We start from the raw sequence: 18132 nt of genomic DNA, 5'->3' as shown, positions 1-18132 counted from the left end.
CACCGTAGGACAACAGTGGATCTGGCAACCGCGTGTAAGAGGGAGAGTCTGTGGGCGGGGGGGTTCAGAGGAGAAGCAACCAATCAGAGGAGAAAGGTCCTGCCACAACTCATCCCTGCCACGTACCGAGGATCATCTCCTGCTGCTGCTGCTCTCAACTTCCTCTGTGCTGCTGCGGTCTGTCTCCTCCTGGACACGGACTCCGGGGACATGGTGCTGCAGCTCGTGCTCCGCTGGCTCTGCTCCTCTCTGCTGCTGCCGGCTGTCAGCGGGGCGAAGCTGCCTGAGGCCGAGGTGCAGATGGAGGTGATGTTCAGGCCGTTCCTCTGTCACCGGAAGTCCAAGTACGGAGACATCCTGCTCGTGCATCACGACGGACGGTTCGAGAACGGAACCGTGTTTCACTCCAGGTATGTTGGACACGAGGCGCTTGAAGATGTGACCAGAGGTGAAATATAAAAAAAAGCTTATTTCTTGTAGCATCACTCCTCCCACTCGTATCTCCATGGTTACGCATCTGTGTGTGTGTGGCCACGTGACACATCCAAGCAAAGGGTCAACCTCACCCGAGTTAGAGGAAGTCCTAATGAAAACTAACTCAACAAAACTAACTAACTAAAACCTAATGATTGTGTAAATTACCTTTTTAAATACTTAGATTAGCAGCAACATTGTGAGAAAAGTCTCAGAAGTCTTGACTTTTACTTAAGGTCTCAATGCTGCTTCTCAACCAGTGATCAACACTTTAGAAAGTTCAATTTAATGGTGTCATAATCCATTTTCCAAATACGATCTTGTAAAGATACAGGGCCCGTCGTCCCCATGGTTGTCTCAAACAGGGCTAAGGCTGCCCATCCCATTGACAATAAATCCATGAAGTAATTTGGTCAATCATCAGTACTAAAGCAATGTGGCCTATTTAATTTCTAATACATCATAGTAATATATTTTACTGACAGAAGCTAATGCAATGAAGTGGTGAGTGAGCATTGACTGTATTTTCTCTATTCTTCTATATGGGCAATGGGTTATTTTCACATGTAAAACAGAAGACAGTCATAGAATAACTTTACTCTTTAGAATAAAGCTCCTCACTGGAGGGCGATGCCACAACAGGCGAGAGTTCTTTCCTCCTCCACAGCCATGAAGGTCTGAAAGGGACTCATCCATTTTATTTCATGTACATGGTTTAACATAAGCCCCGTTCTTTGAAATAAGTCACTTTAAGATGGAAGTCTGACTTCATCTGAGCCCGTAACGACCCACCGCCTCTGTGTCTGCCCACAAGTCGGAACGAAGGCGACAAGCAGCCGGTGTGGTTCACGCTGGGCATCAGAGAGGTGATAACAGGCTGGGACAAAGGCCTGCAGGACATGTGCGCCGGAGAGAAGAGGAAGCTGGTCATACCTCCAGGCCTGGCCTATGGGAAGGACGGGAAAGGTACGGTAGCTGTGTTCGTGTGCATGCAAGCTTCCCTGCATGTTGTTATGCAGGTAGATTAAACTCTCTTCTAAGAAAAGCTTTTGGTTTTACACCATGTGATGTAAGTATGTTGAGGCATGTTTGTATGTAAAACAGTCTTGTTGGATTTCTAGGACTGCCACACTGAATGAGGGTCTCATTCAGTTGTATTAGTCCACTTTCTCTCAACATGGAGCATGTGAACTGTCCTGGTAAGCACACGCCACTCTAACCAATAACATCTCATTTCTCCTCCACATATGTGACCTTTGCTACAACAACAAACACGACTAACTGGCTGTCATTAATACTCACATACGTCTTTACAATATATATATATATATTTATATGAGAACATATGACCAAACAAGCTGGTTCCCAGTACAGAACCCCCAGGCTGTATCCAGTCTCAGTTGTAGTTGACCTCCTGTCCTGTGGTCGTATCCTCTTTCAGGTAAGATCCCACCTGAAAGCACACTGACCTTTATCATTGAGGTCCTTGAAATCAGAAATGGGCCGAGATCGCACGAGTCCTTCCAGGAGATGGACCTCAACGATGACTGGAGACTCTCCAAACATGAGGTAAAGACAAGAGTTGCATTGGTCTCTGTTCAGTAAACACTCTGACATGAAGTAGATGAATTAGCCACGGTCTCCCCAAAGTAGGGCTCAATACTAAACACCAAAATGTTTAAATCATTTCTAAAATTAACTTGATACCAGTTCAGGTTGAATTGTTTGAATTTGTCTGTATGTTTGTGCTTAGTGATATCTGCAACACATTATAAGAATAATTACATCACATAGGGAAGTACACGTTATGCTACGAATTGACCACAAGGGGGCAGTACATGCACATGATATAGTAATATGGCAGCAGGTCACGTGACCGTCAGTCTCTTCAGTACTATACCATACACTGTATATAAAGTACGATACTGAGTAAAGGTGCTCTATTCTTAGCAAGGTGACAGATACATGCTATCAAAACTAACATTTAACTAAATAAACAGGCACTAACATAAAAAAGTAAATATATATACATTTTGAAATCTGATTACATATTTGAAGATAGTTTTACACATTCACAAATCTGATTGCACACAGACAGATTGAGACTCACATTTGTCAATAGTTTTGCTACAATAGTGGCCCCATACAGATGAGATGTTACAAATCTGTGGTATGAGGATTCACGACACATTCAAGTCTGTGCCCATCTGAAAGCTCAAAGACTTCATAGTCAATTGAAACTTATGCTTAAAACTCTGGATAATTTAATTTATCCATGGAGATGGGATTTTGGAGATGATCTTTCAAAGTTTAAAACAAGCTACAAGATGTGTCTTGAGTTAAAAATTTTAGCATTGCCTATCCAGTAAAGGTATTTCTTAATCCTCAATTGGAAGGGATGTAACTGGATTTGTCTACACACAGTACAAATGTGTGTAGACAAATCTTTTTGTCTCAATCTGCATCATATTTAAGTCTATTTTTGTGTTTCTTTTTTTCTCTCAACCCCTCGCTGTGTGTCACTCATTGCCCTTCCCTTACTTGATCTGCCAGGTGAAAATATACCTGAGGAAGGAGTTTGAGCGTCATGGCTACCCTCCCAACGACACTCTGCATGAGAACATGATGGAGGACATCTTCGCAAAAGAGGACGAGAACAAAGACGGCTTTATATCCTCCAGAGAGTTCACTTACAAACACGATGAACTGTAAAAGTCTCTCCCGCTCCCACGACTCGCTCAGTCATGGTTCATGGTGGATGCACTTCGGTTGCAGAGGTTTTAGCAAACATTCTCTCAGGTCACCTGAAGTGGTTTTATAGAAGTGCTGTGTTTGTATGGTGTGGGACACTTAAACCTATCCTGTTTAAAGCAGTGTGTTGTGGGTTTTGAGTCAGTGAGTGTGTTTATGTGCTACTTTTAGTTATATTTCACCTGCAAATCTTAGCCTATTTGTGTGTCAAACCAATTTTGCTCCTTTTAAGACCACTAAAGTTCAACTTTTCTTTTTTTAAACCCTTGAAAACTTCCTATACCAAAAGATAACAGGTAATTGTCATCTCAATCTTCCATATAAGTCCACATTTTTAGATCTTTATCTGTTTCAGTGTCACAGAATATCTGAGGGAACAGATAAGGTGTGAATCCATGGGGGCAGGTAATGTAAGACGATATCTGCAATGAAATTAGTCTGTCAAAATATCCGTGAGAAAAGTAAATCTCCCATGCGCACGCTGCTAAAAGGACATATTGTTCAGAATAGTTTTTTTATTAGATATTTTTAAATAAAAACATTGAGAAATGGATATTAAAGTGAGCATTTTTGTATTTACTTTGATACAAGAATAATTATATATATCATTAAGAGAAGGATCGTGTGAATGGACAAGGAGACACAACTGTACCTGTTACTTTTTTTACACTGGTCTGGAGGCAGTTTTTTTAGATATTACAAACAGGACTCAGAACCACAGTGCTGCCCTGTTTCATTGAGGTTGACTTTTTTAATGTAAACACATCAGGAATAACCTCAATAAGCAAACAGCTGCTCTGATTTGTGAAATGTTGTATATTAGTTTCTAACCATTAATAAATGTGATTAATAAAGTGACTGGGTTTTGAACAAAATGCTGTGCTGTACTTGATGTTCACACACTGAACCAGCAGGTGGCACTGTTTTCTCAGGTGTTAGCAATGGTTGCTACGGAGGAGATGGGAAACTGTATACCTCACTCATTATCAATTCATAAAAGACGACACCTGAGTGTAGCTTCAAACGGATGCATCCCCATGCTGTTTGCAGTGTCAGTAATTTTCACATCACCTTTTGTTTTTGAACAATTTAATACTTTATTTTTATTTTGGAGTTTAGAAAAATAATCACATAAACACAGGAGAGCACCGCTGCACTGAATGTTCAGTTATGTATAATTGTGAAATGTGCTGAGATCGTTTTTTCTCCTCATTGAGGTTCACATTAAAATAAGGCTGACTCATTGGCTGCATAGAATTCCCATAACGGAGGAAAACGGATCCAACTTAAAAACACAAGACTGTGTAGAAAGAGGGACGACATGTCTGCTACCTCTCGCTTTCCACAAATTAAGCGAAAATATCCCACATACAAACACCAGAGTCTTACACATTTGGAGCCAGAGTAGCAATAACAGAGGATGCAGCTGCTCGTTCAACCCATCACGTGTCAATCATAATTTACTTTAATTTCTATAGCATCAAATAACTAATTAACACAAGTTACTGGAAAGATTAGCACTTGAACAGTTTGATAAGAACTACTTCAAATGACAGAAACCATCTTTGAGAAAAGTACTTTTTGTCGTGTGCTGTGACTTTGCACCCCCTTGTACAGAAGCTGTTGCTGGACCACAGTTTGTATATTTCTGTCATTATCTGTTTTTTTGGTTGAATTCAGACTTTAAAAGTGCCACTTTATACATCATAACAAAACGTCTCTCTGATATATACTGTATCACAAGAGGTATAATGAAAAATATTCTATGCTTGTAGATACTGAAATGCTTGAGCTTTTACACTGTGTCGAGAGTCATGTTAAATATGGCTAGTGGGAGCCACTGTCCTTGGAGTATAGTGTGTGTGTGTGTGTAGTTTATAAGTAGGGAGTGCCCTCCTCCTCACACGGATTCAAAACATTCCACACTGGAAAAGGTCAAAGGTCGCATAGTCAGTATAAGGCATGGAGCCTGTTTGACACTCACCACATCCACACATGCTAACATACTGAACGCAAACAAAACACACACAGGGCTCGCATCCAGACAAGTCCATGGCAATTGTGTTATTGTCATGAGGAGGAGGAACAGAGTCTTTATTTTTTTGCTGTGTGGGGGATGAAGAACGGGCCTGAACTCATCTGAGGTGTGTCCTAATCATTGGTGGTTTGGGGTTCACTGAAAGAGAAGAGGAAAGAAGAAGAAGACGTTAAATAAAGATGAGGTCATGGTTAATTAGAGCTGAGAAATAACAAGTGCCGGGCTGCTGCTGCTACCTCTGTTCTCTTTGCTGGGGTAGATCCGAGGGAAGGGCCTGAACTCGTCTGGAGGAGGTAAATCTTCTACCGGGTGGAAGTGGAACTTGGATTCAAAATCCTCTGCCAGAGCTGCATGGACATACAGGTACAGTGAGATAACTAGTTCACGTATCTGACACACTTCTCGTTGTGGTGTCTAATTCTCTGAGGTCGCAGATCACAAGCGTGAGATGTTGAGTCTCACCCAGGCTGTGCAGGAGTCCGTTCCTGAGACTGGATGGGGGCAGGAGAGGCGGTGGCGGAGGGGGAGGAATGCGGGTGGACAGCTCCGTGTTCGGGGAACGTGCCGGAGGAGCTGGAGGAGGAGCCAGCCGACCCGCACCTGTCGCGGGAGAGAGGAGTCTGACGTCAGCAATGGAGCTGACATCTTAACAAGTATAACACCAAATCTGATGTGACGGATTCGAACACGTTGATTTTCTTTGTGAAACTGTTTTTTACATGTTGTTAAAAAAACTGCAGTTACACGACACATGCTCACATACCTGCAACACCTGTTATTATTATATTATGGGACAGTTTTAAACGCAGAAAAACAGTAACAAAAGAACTAGTGTAATTTCTAGTGGTGTTAATCTATAACCCACTTGTAAAATCAAGTGTTTGTATGTTTGTGTATTTTGTCTATATGATTAAAAAGCTACATTCCTACAGAACCAAGGAGGTTATGTTTTCACCCCTGCCTGTTTGTTGGTTGGTTGGTTGGTTTACTTGTTTGTTTGTAAGCAAGATTATACAAAAACAACTGGATGGATTTCCACTCAATTTTGGTGCATTTTCACAGAGAATAACTCATGTATCTTTATGAAAAAAATTAGACACATTAAGGGAACTGATATCTATGATTATGTGCAACTTGATTGAAGTCCAGTGCAGTTTTATTTTTTGTATTTGTCAGGTTGCCTCGTCTAGTGCATATTTGAGATCAAGTAACCACACTGAACCACAGGATGTTCGTTTTTTCAGCTGCTCTTTCCCATAGACTATATTTAACCATGGACAACATGAGAGCTAATTCAAAGTGAAGCCAAAATGCCTTGATCTCCCCCTAGTGTCTGGCTGCAGTACAGGTCATACTCTTCCTCCATGTTAGTGGATGGGACAAGCACATGTCAAAAAGAAAAATCTCAAAGATGTTTTTTGTAGTTTAGGAGAGTTCTTATTTAACTGATGAATTCGGAAGTTTGGTTTAAATTATTTTATGCTCTAAAAATGCGGTAAAATATCGTGCGGAACGACTGCGGCTCCATCCACTGAACACTACTGCGCAGACTCTGTCTCCAAATGTGCAAGACGGCGTTTGTATCCAGGATATTCTGGCTTCATTACTAGATAGTGATAGGAGGTGGAGACTTGACGTCAACCTTTATTTACAGTCTATGGTCATTCTGCAGAGTCATCTGCAAGACAAGGAGAGGCGTCCACCTACCTGCACTTCTGGGCACAGCAGGTGGCCGTCGGGTGGGAGCGTTGCAGGGGTATGACGGCGGCAGTGAGCGCATGGCTGGGGAGGGCACTGGGGCCATCTTTGGCGGCGGTGGAGGGAGGTTGGTTGGGCAGGTGGGGGTAAAGGAAGATGGGAGAGGCGGAGGAGGAGGTGGGGGAGGAGGTCCCAGAGGGCTGTCCCGCAGGATGGGGAACCTCGACGGTTCGGAGTGGACTGGAGAGGGAAGCAGAGGGTAGAAGCATCCCGAGGAGCGGTCCCCAGGGGCAGCGGAGGGAGGATGGAAAGGAGGAGGAGGAGGAGGAGGAGTAGAGGGCTGGGAGATGGAAGCGTGGTGGGAGTGCTGGATCGGAAGCCAGGTGGGCTTGGTGACCTGGGATGGCGGTGGAGGGGGAGGACAGGAGGGGAGCGGCGGTGGCCTGCTGGCTGGACGGTCCTGGAAGGCTTGAGGTGGCGGCGGTGGGGAGGAGCAGAGGGAGGGGCCGGGGAATCAGAGGGGGGGAGGAAGCAGGAAAAGAGGTGGGTGCTTGCTGCCGTGAGAGGGAGAGGGAGGAGCGGAGGATGAGGGGGCGGGTGCGCGGTGGGTGGAGATGCGGGGCTCTGCCGTCATGTGGGGCTCAGGGTCTGCGGACGTGGGTGCGTTCCACAGCGGCTTCAGGGACGCTAACGAGCTCGATCGAGACACTTTGACACACACGAATGAAAGAGAGTCAGTGGGATGGTCAACATAACCAGAGAAGGTTTCTGAAAGTTAGAGCCCGACCGATTTAGAGCTTCGGGGGCCGATGTCAATACCAATATATTGTCCGATTATATATATATATTCAGTCAAATAAAGGTTTTCATATCATCAAACATAATGGAATCGGCCAACCAATATATCGGTCAGGCTCTACTGAATATGTATCTAGTAAGAACCACCAACCTGAGGTCTTGACTGTCAAGTCTCTCTGTCCTATAGGCCTGAGGGAGGGGAACCCTCCAGCAAATAGCCCACCCAAAGAGGGTCCCACGGGTGTCATCCCTCCTGATGAACCCTGTGGGGCACCGACACTGCTGGATGCATCTCCACTGCTGGTTTTATTATCTGGTGAAAACACACAGATGCTTTAGAGTCATCAACGACAAGGAGACACGCAGATATTTATCATGTCAAAATCACAAAACTCTGATCCTGGAGGGTTTTAACAAACATATTAAATTACACAGTCAATCCCGCATTGATTCATTCATCCGTCTTGTGAGAGATTGTGTTCAGTGGTTTCATGCTTGTGAGAATTCTGTTGGTAACTCAACATTAAAAAGATGAAAGCAGTGGTTCATGCAGGAACATGAGCAGGAACAAGTTTGCACCACCCAAATCACATAATGTCCCTGAGGGCCAACTACACAATATTTCTGTTTCCACCGGCTTAATACATCCAACTGTCACTGTTACTGTTAACTGACTTTCACTGCAGACAGGTTCCACTGATCCACCTTCCAAATCTTTTAATTAAGCTGATTCATCCACCAACTGAAAGGACACATCCATAAAAGTTCCACTGGTTTCTCATGCGTCAGCTTTCTAGTGTGTTGTCAATGTGAATAGAAATAATAACACTGGACAATGGTTAGTTGTGAGCCATTTGTATGACATTCTAATATTCTAATCTTTGAATTCAAAGTTTGAACCTAAAATGCAATTTTAACATTATTATGACCTCAGAGAATATTTGTCTTGTGCATTAAACACATGCAGGGTGAAGGTGTTTTGAGAAATTAAACAGATCCTCCCTCAATGAAGTCTGTTGGATTCACATGAAAATAAAATATTACACATATTAAGGTTATGTTTACTCACTAAACATAACTCAAATATGACTTATTTATGCTAATTTAAAGATTGTCATGAATGTTAAGTATATTGATTTGCCTTATAAACCAACATGACTATTTATATTAACTATTTTATATAATGGGAATACAATGTATGTCAGGCCTGTTGTGTTCACTACTGTGCACAGTCGCTTCCTCTGTCTGCATCCTTATCTGTTATAGGGCATTCTATCCTGAAGTGTGCACTGGGCGGTGTGTGTGTGTGTGTGTGTGTGTGTGTGTGTGTGTGTGTGTGTGTGTGTGTGTGTGTGTGTGAGCGTGTGTGTATCTTTCCTTCCACTACATCTGCTTTCTCTCCAACACAACACATTATTTTCTCACCACACAAACACTAGTAAACTCCGCTTCCACTATGAGAACGGATGGGTCAGTGATACTCGCAGCATGTGATCACCATTAAACGTCTGAGCACAGACTGTGTGTGTGTGTCTGTTGACGTGCTGCTTCTCTTACTATCGACAACAGGGGCACTGCGGTCATTGACCTGTGTGACTTTCTTGAGCCTGGCTCCATTCTGGATGTCGGCCAACAGGGCATTCCTTCCACCTCCTCCTCCTCCAGACGGGAGCTTAGGAGGCTCGGACAGACACTGCCACACAGAGAGAAAAGGAAACACACTTTTTTATAACTTAGACCATATTTTAGTGTATGATATATGTTTTGTATCTCATCAGTCCCCTCCACCAAAGCCCAATTATTATCATTAGCCCCCCACACTATATAATAACAATAATCATAATAATAATCATAATCATAATGAAGAACTATATAGCCCTTTTCATAACAATTTTACGTGCTTAGCAACAAGAAATACAAAACATGGCATTGGTCACATAAGAGATAAAGTAGTAAAAATGACTAAAAACACACAGACACAGGGCGCATATGCAAATTCCTAACGCCAAACTGGGATTCAAACCCAGAACCTTCTTAGTGCGAGCGCTAACCACTGTTCCATCCAGCCACCCATGGTTTCACATCTTGTTGGTATGTTCTTCTAACAAACTAAAAACGCCAGCGTGTGCATTGAAAGCATTAAACAAAGAAAGGGATAAGAAAGAGGGAGACACTGGAGAAGATGAGAGAAGAAGAGAAAGAGGAGGATATTAGGTCTTAGGTGAGTGTTTCTCTCATACACCTCATTGTGACTTTAGATTAGAAGCTTTTAAACTGTGTGTCTGGAGCGTGGCCCCGGAGCAGGAGCTCATTTAACAGGAGGACGCTGTGGAAACATAACACTCTGCTGCTATTGAGAGTCAGCTGAGTGTGTGTGTGTGTGTGTGTCTGTACCTCAATCAATAATGCAAATAACCTCCAGGTATTTGGTTGATGGTCACTGAGAAGGTGAGGGTTTACAGTGTAAAGTTTGAGAAAGAAGGGGAGAAGAAGGAGACAGTTGTACCTGTGGCGGGCCGCTGCTGGCAGGTGGCGGTGGGGGTGGAGGTGGTGCCGGGGGAGGCGGAGGGGGAGGAGGTGGTGCTGGCATGCCGGGGGCCTCAGATATACCTGCAGAGGACAGTGAAAAACACAGTCACCATCCTATGTGCATGCTCCGCAGCCACTGGACCAGCCTCTAGGATTACTCAGGTCAGAAGCTGCCACTGTGTGAAGGGTCGCCCTCGCCGACCTCCTCCTACCCTCCGCTTCTTCAACAGGAAGGGCTTTCTCCACTACAGGGCCGCAAAAAAACAGGAAACAGCGAGCGCTCCTTCCTTCCCAGAGAAATCTGACACACACACCCTGCCCGAGCCCATGTCCTCCTCATCTTCTTCCCACAATGCTCTGTGGTGGGACTTTGGAGGCAGGGACAATGGTGAGTGTTGTGTGAAAAAGTAAATTAGACCCTCGGGTCACTCACTGACAAAAGGCCTTCTCTGCAGCAACTGTGTGGAAAACACGTTAAGGGAAACGCCACAGGAACATGATGCGGCGCACAAAACACATTGTTAGGCTTTCCAGCGTATGTGTAGGATGTCTTCAGGTGCAACATGGTTATAAGCACCACCACCACGGCTTTCCAGGGATATGTCAACACGTTTCAATCTCCCCACATAGTTGGCAACTTGGCTGGTAAATGATCCCCACTGACAGTCACTGAGACCCCCACCCACCTCTTTGACATCATAAATTCTCAACTATCTCTCTGCCACGGCTGAAAGGCTGAAAACAATCCCATGTTTGTGGACGTTCAGTTCTCTGAGGAATCTCCTCATGATCCTCCAGTTTAATAAGACACAGAGCCGATGGTGTGTTTGTTGAATCTCTGTGTATCTGTCCCTCGTCTTTATCTACTTGTGTAATGTTCATGTGTTGTGTTCCCCCCCTGGCGCGCTGTCCTCTGCTGCTATTTCTATCTTCATATCTGTGTCATGCAGCCTCTGTGAGTGACACGACCAGTGTGGATGCTTCTTGGGGTCCAAGATCTGCTGAGCTCCTGCAGAACAGGTGGGCCTCACTGGAAATGCACCTCTGTCACACCAGTTGTTTTCACTGACCTAAAATACGTCTGGTTCAACCGGAAGCCGTGAGGATCCAAAGTGACACAGACAGGCAGCTGGAACATGCAGCTGTTACAACCTTAGCAGGGCGTTTTCACACCTTTAGTTGTCAGAAGGTTGCTCACATGAGAACAATGAACCCCAGGATTTTTACAATAGGAGTTGATGGAGAGAGTTTGATCAATTAACCAGCTGTAAATCCTGGTTAAATACATGTGGATTTTCATCTGCTCTGTATCTGTGACTGGTGTTGACAGCACTTTTGGCAGCTGAGATCTTTATCCCCAAACCTTATCCTAGTGTTTGTTTATGTGTCTGTTTAAAGCATTGGGGTGTGTAGGATCCAATAGTCAACTAAACAAAACCATTAAACAATCCACCTTTGTCTCACGTGCTTTTCTTTGCTAAACTTGAACAAAAAATGATCTTAAAATCAATCCATTATGAAGCTCTTTGTTTGCTCCTGCGTAAATCCACCAGTTAGACTCAATTACTGTAAAACCACCGAAACAAGAGTTATATGATGATACTGTTTAACTACCTGTCACCCAATGGATTAAATTAGTGATGGTGAAGTGTGTCTTACCTTCAGAAATGAGCAGTAATCCACCTGTTTGCAGGGAGCAGAGCTTCAGAGCTTCCCAGTCTTCATGGTGCGCTCCTCACTTCGGGCCAATGACAGTTCCCAAGTTATTTTTAGTCAAATGAGGACACCGCGTCTCCAGTAACGAAACCACGAGGAGCTGCTGCACTCATTTCACAACATGCTCAGAAAGCGTGTGTGCACATGGCAGACAACATGCAACATGCAACTTGTAACATGCAACGGCTGTGCACAATGGGATTCTTTACAGCTCGGGCTGTATAGTGGTTTATTCCCCTGTGCGCGCACTGCAGGAGGCGCACAACCAGTACGAGGCCGCACCTTATACCCACCAGAACCAGCCCACACTGTATAACACTGGACCAATGAGAGAGCGAGAGAGAGAGAGAGAGAGAGAGAGAGACTGAAGTTGCAGCAATCTTTTTCCTCCTCACCTTGAATCACACCTGTGGAGCAGAATAAACAATGTGCATGTGTGAGAGCTGCTTGAGGACGCGGTTCCGTGATAACATCTCACATGGTGGTTTTTTTCTTTCCCAGCATCGGATTAATTTCACTCCAACTCAACTCCGCTTTCTGGCTCCATGGTGACACAATTACGCCCCCTTGTGGTAAAACGTGTCACTACAATTCGCCCTGATTTCGTGGCCTCATTGCACCATGATTAATGAGCCACAGCAGTCCAGGAAATCTAACAAATGATATTGTGACTTCACAGGTGTGCATCGGTCTTAACCCCGCTTGCGTAAACACACGTACACGCTCACACACCTCAAACCGTAACTGCGACAAAGGAATGCGGTGACACAGGCGTGCTCCTCCCTTGAAGTGACAGAATAGTAGCCTATGCTGTAGGCCTGTCTATGACATACACTGCACACAATATGTATACATAAATGGCACTGGTCCCTATTGTCTGCATCAGACAATATACTAATTACACATGAGGCCCCTTTATTCTCGATGCCTCCTCCACATGAGTGAATATCAAGTCTTGCACATTTGGGCTCCTGCTTTGTCTTGAGTGCAGATTTTCTTCTGTTTTTATGGTAATTATGTATCAGTTTTCTAAAGGAGGACAACATAAACACCTTAGTTGACACATTCATTATCAGGTTGACATGATAATGAAGCTCATATGCACAAACACACACTGATACAACTGATTGTTGCTGTGACCCGATTTATTTCGCAGGCGATCCAAAATACAGTCGTCCTGTGAAGCAAACTACGTCAGTTTGTGGATCATACTTCAGTAGCTACGTGGCATTTTCTCCTTCAGCTGGATACAACATGACTTCAATGTCAGTAACTTTGATCAGAACCCATTATGTTATAAAAACATGCTGGATTTCATCCTTCATTTAAAAAATAGTTTGATGCATTTTGCTCACAAGCATTTCTCAATTTCTTACATTAGCTGATTTGTTTTCACACATTATAAAAAAAAAAGACCTGTTACACCTTCATAAAAATCCTTCTAAACCCTTTGGAATCATCATGTTTTGGTAAAAGCACGGTAGAAAGGGAGCATATATACTTATCCTTCATTGTCAAACATATATTATTTTTATCACACAAATAATGTAAACATCTTATAAAACAATATTTTTCTCGGAGCATATCACACTTCATAAGTAAATTACGTTTGATGATTGTGCTTGTTGTAGGTCGCTTTATGAGTTGCCCTGTAATGAGGACAGTGTCCGTGATAGAATCAGAGACACTGCGGGACGTTAAGTGCTCACTGCATTACTACTGTACCTCTTCATTTTGGGGATTTATGGGATATCGTTGGCAAAATGGTTCAGTGACCATCATAACAAATACAATCATGTCACGTGTTATTGTTTCTGTGTCCCTCGGGCACAAGTCCTTCAACAAATCTTCATTATTTCTCTAACAACATAACCTAACTCCTGCAGTATTGGTTTAAAAGCTGAATGCCCCTCATCTTCTCCATCATCACCAACATACAGCAGACATCTTGGAATGCCTCGAGCATCTTCACGTTCTCAGATCCTTCTCCTTCTCCTCGCGCATCTTTGCAAAGGAGTCTCTCTCTCTCTCTCTCTCTCTCTCTCTCTCTCTCTCATTTTCCTCCCCGTCACCGTTTTTCCTCTCTCCCTGACGCCGCATGCTCTTGTGTCTCTTTCTCCTGTATGGGAAGGCTGGAGCGCACCCTCCTCTTCTCCTTGAATCGACCCGAGCGGGACACCTTCATGTTCCTGCGACACGTCTGCTCGTTGAAGACGGATTCCAGGTGGGAGTCGTCGTAGGTGTCGTCACTGTGGAGGCTGGAGTTCTTGCCTGACTCCTGCTGGGACAGGAGCTGGTCGCCGGTGGTCTTGGAGGCACCTGTGGAGCCATCTTTCTGCTTCTCCGGAAGTTGTGCAAAGGGGTCAAAGTCTGGGTCGAAGGTGTGGGGCGCACTTGCATCCTTGGAGCCAGTTGGCTTCTTCTTTGTCAGGAATGCCTTCCACCATGGGGTTCTCTCCGTCATCTTTGACTGGAGGTTGGAAACTGGAACAGGAAGCACAAGTATTCAGTATTCAGATGTACTCTGCAATAAAGTAATTGTTTTCCTGAGAGGACATCACTTGTTTACATGCTCTGAACTGATGTGAATCCTGATTTAATGCCCCCTCTTATCTCACACTCTCTTAATCTCAAACTTCACTCAAAACATCAAATTTATGTTTTTAATAACTAATAATATGGTCTGAGCATTTGCCTATTTATAAAATATTGCTGACACATGCTTTTCTTTGTGCCTCATATTTTCAGAAATCTGGACTCTGTTTGACTCGGATTATTTGCCCTCTCTGGATTGATGAAAAAATTATTTGGTTTTGGTTCTGTTATATCCTGATTTATTTTCACCTGCCTCACCTCCATCTTCCACTGGTCAGACAGCTTTTTTTTTGGACCAACTAATCCTATGAATAACCAGTGCAACCCTATTTATCTTTTCAGTAAAACTGGTTTAATGAGTCGTGACAACAGAAGAACAAACCCAGGCTGTGATTCACAAGTGAACAATGCGCAAAAAAAACAGCTCATGAAGTCTTACCTTGGCCACAGCAGGTGGTGTGGACCCTTTAAAAGAAGTTGGATATCAAATTTTTGATATGTTCAGATATAAATCCACAGGACAATTTGGTGTCTTCTTCTTCTTCTTCTTCTTCTGGTGAAGCGCTCACAACAACTGTGCCAGCAGCCCCTCAGCGCGTCGCCGCAGGATCCATTTTACGCACGGTGCCAGGCGTCCTGACCACACTCATCTCCCACCTGTCAAAGCGTTTAATTCTTCCTTCTCCTCCTCAACTCAGGAAACAATCCCCTCTCTTCATCGGCCACCCTCCAGAAGAGCTCTAATGAATTGACACATTTATAAGGAGCGGCTTCACGCTACTGACCCAGTAGGTTTCCGCCTCCGAAACTCTCGGAGCCCGAGCACCTGTCGTCACTCCTGATTGGACGAGCCGTAAGAATCTGTCACGTGGGAACCCGATCAGGTAGAGCGGCGCTTGCGATGGTGGGCGGGGCTTGCCGTTGCGTGGCAACCAAACCCATGGGAGCGCGCGCCGCTTCAGTAATAGGGCCCTTTGTATGAGTTGAACCCAACCCAGGCCAAGACGCAAAAGTATCCAGAAATTGTAGGACGCCCTGCAGTTTAGGCTTCAGTGACTTGCCGTGCAAAGGAGTGGAGGTGTTTATTCAGTGATGTTGATGGTATTTATTAATAACCACTGACCAGAAACTGGTTGCACTGAGCAGTCTGTTCGGTGAAAAGTGTTGGAATTGCTTAGTATTTGAAGGGGACGCGGCCCAGGAGGAAGTCAGGAGTGTGTTGAAATGACATCTCTGCACCAGACGTGCAATTGTCGTTATTGTTGTTGTTATTGTTGTTGTAAGTTAACATTATGAGAGGGGAAGCAGTTTGGCCTGGCGCCTATCTAACCTGCTGGGGTACCTGTCACACGTGGTGCTCCCTTCCTTGTCCTCAGAATGTACAGTGTAAGTCCCACTTTGACTTTAGTGTTAGTTTCTCTACGGTTTCATGTAGTTTTCCTTTCTGTCTGACTCCCTGGCTGGAAATAATTACACATGACGGAGACACATCACTCACTTATGACCAAGATGTGCTTTGGTTCATGCACATGTAACATCACCAGGAACTTTATTACACATCCAAAACTCGCATAGAATTTGTGAAAGGTTTATAAAAGGCAATACTGAGTTATAAAGTTAGGAAATGTGTAACAGATGTGCAACAGATGTGTAACATGTTTACCAACTAGATTAGTTATAAGGATGAAAAAAGTATGTCACAAAAGTTACTTGGTTATCAATAAGATGTCATTAGTTTATTTTGTGTCAATATTTATTTAGTCGTAGTCATTTCATGTGACTTAATACTTTTACGTCACTACATTTCAGGGGAATATTGTATTTCTTACTCCATGATTACCATATGAAATATATAATTTCTGCTGATAATTTATGATACTTTATGAGCATTGTGCTGATAATGTATTGCATTAACTTTACTTGTAATTGAATATTTTTTGCATAATTATATCACCACTTTAATGCATCACATCACACCTTCCAACATTTTTTAAAAATGTATATTGCAATACAGTTTAGTGACCACCATGAAGACACATGTTGCACAGCACAACACATTTGTATTAATATGTTTGTAATTGGCGTTGCAGGTACAGCCATCAGAGGGTCCATTGAAGGGGTCGTGTAGAATGTAGCAGCCAACGGTTTTGTTTTCATGTAATTCATTTTCATGCCTAGTATTAAAAAACTAGGCCACCTGTAACTACCAGTCTGTTCAATTTAAAACCATTCGAAATTGGTACCGCCAAGGAGTTTAAATTACATTTTGAACAAGGCTTTGTATCAAAATCAACTTAAAATATACTGTAAACGTGCAAAATCTAAGTTATAAAAACTTCTTCTTAACTATCAAAACTTAAGGTACATCCTTAAAACATCAGTCAGGTGTTTACCATCTATATTACATATTTTAGAGACATTTCTGGAGGAGAAGAGCAAACGTTTCAATCTCCATATCCATACTTAAAATCCAGATCACGTCTTAATTTACAGCTGAGGTCTATAGTAATCACTTTAGCCACAGGGTTGGAATAATCTTTTATTCTTAATCTTTCTTTTGTGTAAAAGCCAAGTTTCGAAATGTCATTGGATCCTCGAGAGTGAGGATATTTCGTCTGCCAGAGATGACAAGAATCAGTTTCTCCTGGTATGACTGTGTAATCCCTGGTCAAATGGTTTCTGTGTGTGTCTGTGCCAAGAGGGAAGACCCAGTGTGGGCAGAGCAGCAGAGTCGATACACACAGACGCTCAGAGAGGAGGGAGGAATCTGGAATCGCCTTTTGTTTGGCTCCTCTGAAATTTACAGTGAAAGCTGTCGTTGTGGCAACAGGAATGTTCACCATCTCTCTCTCTCTCTTGGTGTCTCTGTCTCGCCCCTTCAGTCAGCGGAGGGTGGCTTGAATACCTGAGGGACTCCCTCTGCTATCATCACCCATCACAGTCGAAACTCTGCGGAGTCATTATCTCACTCTGCACAAACTCAAGTGTAAGTTCACACACAGTTTAATATTAAAGTACATGCATATTGTGGAAAGACAAGACAAAATTATAATATAAAGGTAAGGCAACTTTATTTATAAAACAAAGTTTAGATCCGGTTATTGTTACATCTCATTATATTTGTATGTGAGATTAAAAAGAGATTGAAACTCCTCAATGACTCCTCAACATTACAGTAATAAATAATAATAGTATGTGTCATGTTCAATATAGCTACTGGATGACCTTGGAGTATAGTGTGTGTGTGTGTGTGTGTGTGTGTGTGTGTGTGTGTGTGTGTGTGTGTGTGTGTGTGTGTGTGTGTGTGTGTGTAATTAGAGACCCATACTACACTAAATGCACTATGATAATGTAACACACTGTACATTTGTGCAAGGCAGATAGATAGATAGATAGATAGATAGATAGATAGATAGATAGATAGATAGATAGATAGATAGATAGATAGATAGATTGATGGATTGATGGATTGATGGATTGATGGATTGATGGATGTTTTCTGATAAATTAGTAATAATACTAATAATTTCCGC

At 43.3% G+C, this 18132-nt stretch overlaps 3 protein-coding genes across 3 annotated transcripts; 1 reads left to right on the top strand and 2 right to left on the bottom strand.

Annotated features, from left to right (window-relative positions):
• Positions 1–75: 75 nt before the first annotated feature.
• On the top strand, positions 76–4100 carry LOC118124809 (peptidyl-prolyl cis-trans isomerase FKBP14). The gene is made up of 4 exons (XM_047344160.1): positions 76–410; positions 1289–1440; positions 1916–2043; positions 3028–4100. Exons 1-4 carry the CDS (start codon positions 211–213, stop codon positions 3184–3186), a joined length of 639 nt encoding a protein of 212 aa, XP_047200116.1. The 5' UTR covers positions 76–210; the 3' UTR covers positions 3187–4100.
• Positions 4101–5065: 965 nt separating this feature from the next.
• Positions 5066–12238, bottom strand: wipf3 (WAS/WASL interacting protein family member 3). Its single transcript, XM_035182964.2, is given in 8 exon segments — positions 5066–5401; positions 5500–5610; positions 5726–5863; positions 6971–7669; positions 7911–8072; positions 9317–9452; positions 10266–10369; positions 11948–12238. Coding segments are annotated over 7 exon segments (1371 nt in total). The 5' UTR covers positions 10350–10369; positions 11948–12238; the 3' UTR covers positions 5066–5360.
• Positions 12239–13131: 893 nt separating this feature from the next.
• Positions 13132–15376, bottom strand: LOC118124810 (proline-rich protein 15). Its single transcript, XM_035182968.2, has 2 exons — positions 15039–15376; positions 13132–14488 (listed from the first exon to the last, which is right to left on the bottom strand). Exon 2 carries the CDS (start codon positions 14466–14468, stop codon positions 14073–14075), a length of 396 nt encoding a protein of 131 aa, XP_035038859.2. The 5' UTR covers positions 14469–14488; positions 15039–15376; the 3' UTR covers positions 13132–14072.
• Positions 15377–18132: the final 2756 nt, after the last annotated feature.

The sequence above is a fragment of the Hippoglossus stenolepis genome, chromosome 17 (assembly GCF_022539355.2).
Source record: "Hippoglossus stenolepis isolate QCI-W04-F060 chromosome 17, HSTE1.2, whole genome shotgun sequence".
NCBI classification, from domain to species: Eukaryota; Metazoa; Chordata; class Actinopteri; order Pleuronectiformes; family Pleuronectidae; genus Hippoglossus; species Hippoglossus stenolepis.
The sequence above is the reverse complement of the archived record's forward strand: the minus strand, read 5'-3'. Positions and strand labels throughout refer to the sequence as shown.

Bases quoted from the DNA above. Each gene is read 5' to 3' on its own strand.
- LOC118124809 (XM_047344160.1), top strand. From the start codon at position 211: ATGGTGCTGCAGCTCGTGCTCCGCTGGCTCTGCTCCTCTCTGCTGCTG. The intron at 411-1,288 runs GTATGTTGGACA...TCTGCCCACAAG, and splicing joins GGAACCGTGTTTCACTCCAG to TCGGAACGAAGGCGACAAGC. The intron at 1,441-1,915 runs GTACGGTAGCTG...ATCCTCTTTCAG, and splicing joins CTATGGGAAGGACGGGAAAG to GTAAGATCCCACCTGAAAGC.
- LOC118124810 (XM_035182968.2), bottom strand. From the start codon at position 14,468: ATGACGGAGAGAACCCCATGGTGGAAGGCATTCCTGACAAAGAAGAAG.